Source organism: Octopus bimaculoides, chromosome 1 (assembly GCF_001194135.2).
Source record: "Octopus bimaculoides isolate UCB-OBI-ISO-001 chromosome 1, ASM119413v2, whole genome shotgun sequence".
In the NCBI taxonomy this organism is placed as follows: domain Eukaryota; kingdom Metazoa; phylum Mollusca; class Cephalopoda; order Octopoda; family Octopodidae; genus Octopus; species Octopus bimaculoides.
The window spans coordinates 166,263,712-166,275,513 of record NC_068981.1 but is presented as its reverse complement, the minus strand read 5'-3'; the positions used below and the strand labels follow the sequence as shown (position 1 = coordinate 166,275,513).

Here is an 11,802-nt window from a genome sequence, read left to right as displayed (position 1 = left end):
TATATATATATATATATATATATTTACACACACACACATACACTTTTTTTTATAGATAAAGTAAAACAAGAAAAAAGAGAAATCAGGCAGACTAGTTCCAATCCTGTGTTAAGATTTCATTAGCATCTTTAACTATCCATGGAGACACTACTTATAAGAAGCTATTACCATGGGCTTAAGTAAATTGGAAAGACTGATTTGCATTTATAATGCATTCTTGGAAGCTTAGATCAATTAATAAATTATTGGTGTGTTAACAGCATTTTGATTCAACACTACACTGTACTCCAGAATATATCTATAGATTTTTTTTTAGCCAACACTGTAAAACAGATGTAAACAGCATGTAAAGAGGAAAACATATACAATATCTTCATGGACAGAAAAAAATTTCAATCACAGACTTAAAATTAGTGCAGCTGATTCCCCTCTTTTCTGTCCACATTAGCCGATCAATAAATATATTCTGTAGTATAGTATAGCATATTTTATATAATCCGAGTTAGAAAAGAATGTATTTAGATATAGAACTCTAGATGGCTGAATCAATGAATCAACTGGCATTAGACAAAATACATTTTGGTTTTTAGTTATGATCTTTAACAATCTGGGTTCAAACCCTGCCCAGGTCAACATTGTTATTTTTCTCAGGTAGAAAAAATAAGTACCAGACAAAATACTTGTGGTGATATAATCAACCACACTCTTTAAGACAGTGTCCCAGTATGGTCATATTCCAATGACTGAAACCAGCAAAAGCATAAGAATGTAAAAAATCAAGTTAGAAAAATAAACATACCTATACATACACAGACACACAAAATAATGTTTTTAATAGAAGTAAAAAAAAAAAAAAAAAGTCTGTGGTTTTTATATTTGTTTTAAATGTAGCAGTCAGCATTGGAAATAATAATCTTTGCATGATACATGGTGGGGATCAAGGCTTTCATTTGACAGAACTGTTAACCACAGAAGTAAAAATAATAAATTTGGGTTTAAAATACTTACCAAAAACTGACACTCCAATCATGGAAGCAATGCATATGACAAACAGTATACAGCAGAAGACATCTGTACAGTTTCTGAAAAGACAAATTGATGGTTAACATTAGTCACAAATATTTTAGAAAGACAGTGAGATTAGTTAGCACACTTTCACTCCCTAGCACACTAAAACCCCTACAAGATGCAAGTGCCTCTATGTGGGAGTTGACCTGTTAGAAATAATAAGGATACACTGAGTAATGCAGTCCTCTAAAAGACAGTATGGTCATGGCTGGAATGCCTCTGATCAAAGGTTTGCTCAATCAGAGCTGAATTGGAGCTAAAGAAGAAGAACAATACTCATTTAGTTGATGAAAGAGGAGCCTCTATATAGTTGCTCAACCTGTTAGCAGCAAAATCTCCCTCAGATAATGGACAAAGTAGTTCTTGAGATACCGAAAAAAAAAAAAAAAAAAAAAAAAAAAAAAAAAAAAAACAGGATGGTAACAGTAGTAGTAGTGATGTGATTGTTTTAAATTTAGGTGCAAGGTCAGTAATTTGGAGGTAGGGGTTGATTACATCAACTCCAATACTTGACTATACTTCATTTTACTGATGCTACGAAGATGAGATTTGAACTCAGAATGTAAAGAGTTATGATTAAATACAGCAACACATTTTCTCTGATTCTCTAATGATTCTGTTAATGATGACGACGATGATGATATCTAATATAAGCACAAGACCAGAAATTTTGAGGAAGGAGAAACAGTTGATTAAATCTACCCCAGTATTTGACTGGTACTGTACTTTGTATTACCAATCCCAGAAGGATAAAAGACAAAGTTGACCTTAGTAGGATTTGAACTCGGAAGGTAAAGGCATTTTAACCAAGGTTCTAATGATTTTGCCAATCCACCACTCAAACATATTTGGCTTCTAATTTACACACAAAGCCAGAAATTTTGAAGGGAGGGTTTAGTCAATACCATTGACCACAAAGACTGGTACTTTATTTTATTGACCCTGAAAGGATGAAAGGCAAAGTCAAGTTCAGTAGAATTTGAACTTAGAAGTCAGAAGAAATGCTGCTAAGCATGGTGACAATTCTGTTAGTTTGCAGTCATAATAATAATAATAATAATAATTTCAAATTTTGGCACAAGGCCAACAGTTTTGGGGGAGAGGGCTAATTGATTACATCAACCCCAGTGTATAACTGGTACTTATTTCATCAACCCCGAAAGAATGAAAGACAAAGTCGATCTTGGCAGAATTTGAACTCAGAATATAAAGACAGACGAAATGCCACTTAGCATTTTGCCTGGTGTGCTAACAATTTTACCAGTTCACCACAGCAGCAACAACTACTGGTAAATTGCACTAGACACCCCTCCTCCAGAAAAGAAAAAAGACACTACAACACTAACAAAAAAGAAAAATGTATAAAAAAAACAAATATTTGGCAGAAATAAATAAATAAGTACTCCACCCACATTCCTTTGCATGACATACACATACACTGCAAAAAGGACAGATAAAACAAAGCTAATGAAATAAAACAAAGAGTAATTGAGAATGTAAATACAACATCAGAACTGAAACCTCTAAATGGAGGATTTTCAAAATGGCACCAAGGATCACTGTTGAAAAGGGAAACTGAAGGCCTGGTTATTGTGGCTGAGGACCAATGTCTCCCAACGAGATTATTACCAGAGATATTTTGAAGCATACCATCAAACTGGAAAGCTACATGTGTGGAAAGTTTGAAGGGACCATTGAGATGCTAACTGGATGCTACACACTGGCTGTGTTAGAATATATCAGAAAATGTGACAGGGATGGTAAAAAATAAAAATAGTGTAATTCCCTGGGCTATGCAATATATACAAACAAGGATATAAGAACAAACCAACCAAATATCACTATAAAATAGATCCAGGTTTTGTATACCAATTATTGTCTCTTGCTCAAATGACAAGACATATTTAGTAAGATGAAAATCTCACCAAATGTAAAGACTTGGGACTGAAATAGCAAGAATGTGGAATAGGGTTACGAGAATAGTTCCAGAGATTATAGGAATACTAAAAGTTGTGAAGCAGAGGATGGAAAAAAATATTACATGGGAGACCTTCCAGAAGTGAAGTTAAGAAAAGAGAGCTCTTTGAAGTGCCCTATCTAGATAGTTGAAAAAGAGAAGCTTACAACCAAATCTACTTTGAAGCTGCAGAATTGTTCCAGTAGAGTATATTGTACTCTTAACACAAAAATAAGAGTGATGATAATAATAGTAAATGATAAATGATTCCTTTTATTTGCCTCAAGGGTAATAATAAATGAAAGAAATGGTGCTACAAGCACCGAATAGAAATATCAACTTTAAATAATTCATCATAGTACAGATTTTAAATTTGGTGTGTAGAATAGAGTGACCTTTCAGCTATGTCAGATCATTTAACATGCTGATATTATAGACATTACAAGGACAAATTAAAAAAACAGAGGTTTATGCAGATCTGTTATGGAAAAAAAGGCGTCGAAAATAAAAGTATAAAAAAATATAAAATGTAATCAAAATACACAAAACTCTCTAGTATGCACAGTATCCCTTGGTCTTGAACATATTGGCCAAGGTCTCTCAAATTTTTAGCATCAATTAGATGCAAAAATCTTAGGTTACGCAATTTTTCTCCCAATGACAAAAGTATACAAACACCATTTAATATGTATAATTATTAATTACCATATTATTTTAAGCAACTAACCTTTTTCGTGCACATTAATTTATTATGCACATAAAAACAATTGTGTGTGCATTCACATGGACACACAAACATCACATATACATGCACACACACTCACATACGCACGCACACAGCTTAGCAAGAACAGTGTTATTGGTACCAAGTAGAAGTATCAACTTTAAATAATTCCACATGATGCAGATTTTAAATTTTGTTTATGGAAGAAAGTGACCTTTCAGATGTGTCAGATCATTTAACACACTGATATTATAGATGCATCATCTGTCTGCTTGAAATGCCATTGTACATTTTGTGCATCCTCTCACTGCATAAACCAAACACTACTATTTACTTCATGGCTGGTTTCTTCCTATTCATTAAACAATACCACTTTCTAGTCAATTTATGATGATCCCCACCAATAACACCAAATGCATTCTTTTTATCATGGTCAAGTTTAAAATTAATTTTAAAGCAGTACTTAAAATATCTACCAGACAGTTCAATTACTTTTGTAACACTGACATATACAGTAAGAGAACACTCTCAAAAGAAAAACCAATCTTAATTCCTGCTATTTAAGCTTGAATTTCTTAGAAAATAGATTGGGTGGGGGTCAAAAATAGCCATTTAATAAATTAACTGCTAACACTTGTAGAGATTCTCACTATTGATAACAAAGTAAATTATTTATGAAATGATATATTTTAAGTTACAGTTTTAGAATACATACTAACAGAAACCTGTGTTATTGGAAACTTACTTAGCATTACCTTATATTAAAATATCAGAGTATCAAACTAATAAAAAATATAAAAGAAAAAAAAACCCCAACCCAATGCTAAAAATAAAAAGAGGAGAGTAGAAAATACTGAACTTTTGCTCTAACATACTTAATGCAACTGAAATACAAGTTAATTAGCTAAAAGAGATGATTCAATGGCTAGCAAGTCTCCATCTTCCTACAACAGACATATATAGAAATATAAGTTTATGCACATATGATGTATAACAAAGTGAACTTCAAACAGGGAGATCAGATTACTAGATCACAAGCTAATGTCAGAGTATAGAAAAAAAGGAATAATTAGAAAATTATCCTCAGTAACAGATTGTTACTAAAGAGGAACAAAATGTCTGCCATAACTAAACATAAAGAGATTTTTATCACAAACACACACACATGCGTGCACACACACACATGCGTGCACACACACATGCGTGCACACACACACACACAGAGGAAAATTGTATTAAATCATTTGGATGTAATGACTTTACAGAAAGTAGTAGTGAACTTAGTAAAGGCTTCTATGAGGTAGAAGTGCAAGATTATTCAGTTTTTGGCAAAAAGCCTAGGATATAGCTTCTTGTTCTCTTACACAGGGCGGCAACTGAAAATAGGTGGAAAATAGTCAAACTGTGATGAGAAAATTTATCTCAATCTGTGATTTCAGAGCCAAGTAATACAAAGAGAGAAAGCAAGAGAGAGAGAGAAAGAGAGAAAGATAAAAAGAGAGAGAGAGAGACTGTCAGACTAAACATTTTAGCAGTAATAATAAAACTGAAAACTGTAGAACCAAATACACAGATGAAATAAATTTACCACACTGTCAATTATTTCATAAGAAAATAAACAAAACAAAAATGAGGAACAGTTTATAATCATCACCACAACCATTAGCATCCTTGCATTTGGGTTGTAAGCTATACTGACAAGAAAAGGGTGTTCACTTTTGGACAAGTGACAATACATAACTCTACTCTAAGGTCACACTAAAGATCAGGATTGTTAAAAATTCTATGAAAAGTACACTAAGAACCATAATTTTAAAATAGTAATAATGATAATTAATTTAAAGCCACAAATTTGTTGAAGAACAGAATTCAATTGATTATAAAATCAATTGAATTAAACTGAATACAATATTGGAATGAGATATTAAGCTTTGTAGAAATTTTAACTCCAAAGGAAGATGGATGGAAGTAAAACCTACAAAGCCTGGCATTTTAGATAACAAATATGTAATAATATTAATGAAGAAATAAAGTCTTACTTTACATTGTTTGGAGTGGTTAAGATTATTGAGAGCTACAAATAATAGAAAAGGTTGAGCACTCTTTGTAATCTGAGACTAAATGTTACCAATGTTCACTTATCTTGATTCAAGTATCTAGTGCCACCATGTTGAAGTAAAATAAAAAAAAAATCAACATAAATACTTAGATAAGCTATTTTTGATAATGTAATTTAGATTTTCATAACAAGCTTATCTACTTTGTTTTTATCTTACTATATTTTAATTGGTATACTATTCTATGTACCACTATTCTATGGTGTCATAAGCAGCAAAGAACAACTGAAGCATTGCTAACTGAAATGTAGTGCAGCCAAGAGCACACCAGATTAGGTTAATAGTTTGGAAAACTGAAACTATTCTTTAATATGTGAGTGACATAATCTGCAAGATTATTCGGACAAGAGAGAAGATATTGCATTTGAACTCGACACTGGAACCCTCATCAACTCATCACCACAGCTTACAGTAGTACTTTCTCACTGTCTATGCATGGCACCTATTTGCAGCTGCTTTGTCTGGGTCATTTGAGAGTTAATTGCTTTGACTATTTGTCAAAATAGTTGTAGTGACTTGATACAAGCCATCAACCTTTTCACCAACAGCAATCTTTATTCTATCAACAGATTATCTTACAAATGAAAAAAAGCCACATATGTTTCTTAGTGACAAGGACACCAACTTCACATATGAAACTGCTTAAAATTCAAACTAGTTGAAGAAATTATTTCAATATATTTCAAATATATAAATCAATAGCTATTATATCAGATATACTGCAGAACCAATAATTACATCCATAATTCTAGTCTGCCAACTTCAACTTACCAGAAACATTAAAGAAGAATATTATTTAACAAAGATATTTTTTATACCAGTATCTTTCATATATTTCTTCAATGAGTAGCATGAATTGCTTAAAGCAGTGTTTTATGTAGAAAATTACAGATAGGTGAATTATTAGAATGACTGTCTCCTAGCCATATTATAATTCTAAAATCATATGATGCCTTTTGTAAACAACATTATTGGTCATAGGTTTCAAGGGAACCAATCATTGCTTTAGTGTATTACTAGCAGCAAAAGTGAAAAAAACGGTCTGTGCAACCTGAGGCAGAATACATATCAAAAAGTACTTTTGTTTGAAGACACAAGATTATCAGGTTTCTCTTAGATGTTCACATCTTTCATCAATACATACCAGTGAAAGAAGCACATGCATTTAACAACAGTAGGGATGTTGTAGAGCTGATTTTTTGCCTCTTGTAATAGTAGGCATGATTCATTTTACAGGTTACTGAATAGTTAGATACTGCCAGTAATATAAGTAGCTGCTACTGAATAGAAGTAACTAAGAGACAAACAGTCTACAATCCAGTTTTGTTTTCCACTTGTAGCCATTTGTTATTTGCAGGTACCCAGCCTACTTTAACCCTTTAGCATTCAAATTATCTGTCAAATGTAATGATTATTTATTCACATAATTATGGAGTTAATCATGCTTTGAGATTTCAATGATATGATTGCTTAGTTTTAGAATGACATTGGATTTGGTCAGTTTTTAACTCTTTTCAGACACATGGTGTTTTGGTATGTGTAGCCAAAAAGACCATTTTTTTTTTTTTTCTTTTGAGATACATCTACTGAAAGATGATCTCTGATTAGCTATTACACTTCAAGACCAACCGTTCACAACATTTGTTCCATTGGGCTGATGGATTGGCCTCAAAATCCTTTCATCTTGTATCACTTGAGCCGATCAACTGGCCTGGGTGTCCCAAAGTTAACATAAAACAAGTAGAATTTGTCCTTTTCCATTTTTTTTAAAGATGGCAGTACGAATTGTGGGGGATTTGCCTACTATTTCTAGCAGACTGAATAAACATATAAAGGCTCCTGTATTGATTCTGATATAGTTAAGGCACCTTGTGAAAAGATAAGAAAATTCTTAAAGAACATTTTTTAATACAAAAAATCTTTCTTTTCACAATTTTCATTTTTAATATGTAAATAGTTGTATATATCAGGAATAACAACAATAAGGTGAAATTATTTATTTAGAATGATTATGCCCCACCATTCAAAATTGTGAGAATAATCAAGTCATCAACCATCCTCACTTATATTTGCTCTCTCACACACACACACACACGCACACGCACACACACACACACACGTACTTGTTCTGTCTTGCATTTTACTCGTGTTTAGCATAATAGAATATAAAATTGTTGATGCTAATGAATATTATCACGAAGCAAGTCATTAGCTGCCCATCTCAACAAATCAATAGCTGACTCTACTAGCAACAACTTACTTATACACTGAAGTTGATAGTTGCTGTGGTCAAACAACTTTCCAAATCTACTAGTGACACTCATATAAACACACACACACATATATATATATATACATATATATATACATATATATATATATATATATATTTGTATACACACACACACACATACATATATATATATATACACACACACACACATATATATATACATATATATATATATATACATATAATACTCATAACTATAAGCTGACACATGCTGTTTGTTATATTTTAACAGATTTTTTAATGAGCTTAGGCCAGTTAGTACACAATTCCTAGCGAAACAAAACCCAAAGAGGTAGCACTATGTTAGAAATGGAAATTATCTATTATTTATGTTGGGGTAGGCATTTACTATGAAATAGTTTACCTAACAATCAAAGATACAGTTTGAAGCATTTACACAGATAAGAGAGGAGGACATTTGGTTTTTCATGAAATTGTTCTTGTTTCTCCTTTTGTTTTACTTTATTAGATATATCAATCATCTGCGCAGTTATCTTTGTAAACATATGGAATCATTATTTGTCATAAGAGCACTTCACATGTAATGTATAGTAAATCTTTAAACCAAATTTGATTTGAAGGTAGAGGTCAGACAAATTAACTATCAAACAGAATAAGTTTTAATAGCGCACTGAAATCAATACAACTTTTAACAAATTTTACTTTTTCTAAGCCAGAGAACTGCTGTTCACAAGCTGGTTTTACACTTGATATTTACGAAACATCACAGATAAAAGACAATTTGCAGGGAATAATACCCTTAAACCACTTTAAACATCACCCAATGGCTATGCAAAAGCTATGGTGAGAGATAATTTATATATATATATATATATATATATATATATATATATATGACCAGCAAGGGTCATAGAATCATGAAGATGCACATCCTGTTAGCTTTTGAATGTCGTGGTTCATGCATTCACTTGATAAAAATAGTTTTTTTTTCCTAATGTTGTCATGTCTCCATTAACCAATTCAAAATTTGTTGGAAACAGCTGTAGTGAATTGACACATTAACCATCTGTTGTTTTAGTATCTTTAACATATTTTTGAGGATATTTAACAGACATGAGTGCTAAATACGAAAGTTTAATTATGGAATATTGTAAAAATGCAAAAAAATACATTTCCTTGTAATTAAACAGCATGACCGAAAATATGTGGCATTACCAATAAGTTCCAGTAGCAGGCTATGGCAGTTGATGTGTTAATATAACATTTCTGACTGTACTTGCCAATTCAGTAGGGCCAGTATGACAGGATACAGTAAAAAATGGTTTCCCACAAGAATTTTACTGCCATATAGTACGAGAAATCTAGCATTGTGACTAATGCCTTTGAGGGCTGTCCTATCAGCTTGTGCATAACTTTATATACTCTTCTTCCACAATTTGTAAATGGTGCTCCAGTAAGAACAGAATATTAAGACTCCCACCAGCTGACACTGATTTTAAGCAAGGTTACATACAAAGATCAAGCGATGGTTTGCCATAACTCTCAGTCTGTTCTGTTCTCTTCCTCCTCTTCTCTCTCTTGCTTTCACACACACACATGCAATCATTCCCCATATACAAAAGCATATGAAAATAATTTCAAAAATGTATGCAAAAATTTACATTTAAATACATATTTTTATTGTAATAAAACATTTATAATTCTTTTTTCTTTTTTTATCTTGTTCTACACTTTCATTTCTAATGAAATTTTAAGTCAGATTTTCTAGACTGCATGAGAAAATAACCCTCATAAATAATTTGTTTTCACTTTGTTAGAAAAACATGTCTATTTATTGTCAAAATTGCTTCTTTTAAAATAGACTTGTTAAAAAAAATAGATGTAATGTCACTGCACATTAATGAGATGCTTTAAAAACTATAATTCTTTTACAAGCAAACTCCCATCCCCTCACTAAGTTTCCTCCATTAATATTCCACCAATCTTCTTGACTCAGAATACGTAACCTACTATTAAAATCTTGTCATGAAAACAGTTCTCACAGCCACTCAGTGATCTCTCTGCTCAGACCTATAGAGAAAATGTAATTTTATAAATCAACATTATGTTCACTACATTTTCTTTATATCTTTCTAGGTTATTTTATCCTTTTTTTCTCACACATAAAAAAATATATCAATTTGCTTTACTGTTATATAATATATGACTAAGTGGTTCTTAATAATATAATAATTGTTTCATTAAGAAACGGACTTCACAACAGACATTACTCACCAGAAGCCCACCATCACAGCATGGTTTCTTTTAAAGTAACTTATTCATAAAATAAAGATTTCTGTAGTTATAAAAATAAGAGGAAGGAAGAATAAGAAACTACTTGAATTACAAAATGCTAATTTAATAACTGATGATATTTAAGTCATTTATAATAAAATATAACTTCCAAGTAAAATAAATCTGTTTTAATTGTAGTACTATTTAGTAGATAAAATATGACCAATGTAAAAATAGCAAAGAGAACATGCCAACAGGGGAACCAATGTAGTTGCCCAACATGTCAAAAATAGTAACCTAAACTCCCTTAAATCCCACTCTTAATATTTTTTTAAAAGGAAGACTACATTTATAATAATAAATAATAACCCTTTCTACGAAAGGCACAAGGCCTGAAATTTTGGGGGAGGGCACTGGTCAATTATTGCGACCCCAGTGTTTCACTGGTACTTAAATTTATCGACCCTGGAAGGAAGAAAGGTAAAGTTGACCTCAGAAGAACTCAGAACATAGTGACAGGCAAAATACCACTAAACATTTCATTTTGGGTCTCACCTGACTGCCTTTCTTTCAATTATTTCCAACAATCTTTTGTTACCTTATTTACACAAAATAGTACATGTTCAGATAACCTTTGTACAAAGGACTTATTTTTCAATAGAAATTTATAGCTGAATTCACAAATCACCTTTGAGCCAATGTGGGATCAAATGTATCTCTAACACCATTGCACTATACAGCAATAGTTATTGGAAGAAGGAACTCTTAATGCAATGTATCATTATAGAAAGGGAAGCGTAAAAAAAGATATGTCTTATAATTTTCATTTTAAATTACTAATTCTAATTAATAAATAAAAGAAAGAAGAACTTAAATTTATTTCTCAAATACATTGAAAGTCAGTATTTATTGTCAAACACTGCTTCAAACATCATTATTTTTAAGAGAATGAAGTTGTTTAGCTCCCTATGTCAGCCCTGATTGAGAAGAACCATGACCTTTCCAGCTTTCTTCCCCACCACCACAGCAATAGTGTACTTTAAACTACATTATCTAATGCATTTTTTTCTTTTTTAATATAGTAAACCATACAAATAATTACAGAGGCATCAAGCTGTTAGATCAGGTTATGAAAGTTACAGAGAGGGTCATAGCCCAACTAATTAGGGAGCGAATCAATTTAGATGAGATGCAGTTTGGGTTCGTGCCAGGTAAAAGCACTACTGATGGCTTATTTCTAGTGAGACAGTTGCAGGAGAAATACCTAGCTAAGGATAAACCTCTGTACCTGGCTTTCGTTGACATGGAGAAAGCCTTTGACAGGGTCCCCCGATCCCTTATCTGGTGGTCAATGAGGAAACTTGGGATAGAAGAATGGTTAGTGAGAGCTGCGCGAGTCATGTACAGA

At 32.1% G+C, this 11,802-nt stretch overlaps 1 protein-coding gene across 3 annotated transcripts in view; it reads right to left on the bottom strand.

Annotated features, from left to right (window-relative positions):
• LOC106869317 (choline transporter-like protein 2) overlaps positions 1-11,802 on the bottom strand; it is a 90,833-nt gene that overhangs the window by 32,762 nt on the left and 46,269 nt on the right. For all 3 annotated transcript variants that reach the window (XM_014915014.2, XM_014915016.2, XM_014915015.2), the window contains one exon: positions 1,009-1,082. In XM_014915014.2, coding sequence (XP_014770500.1) covers positions 1,009-1,082 — 74 coding nt within the window. The remainder of the gene's footprint in view (positions 1-1,008; positions 1,083-11,802) is intronic.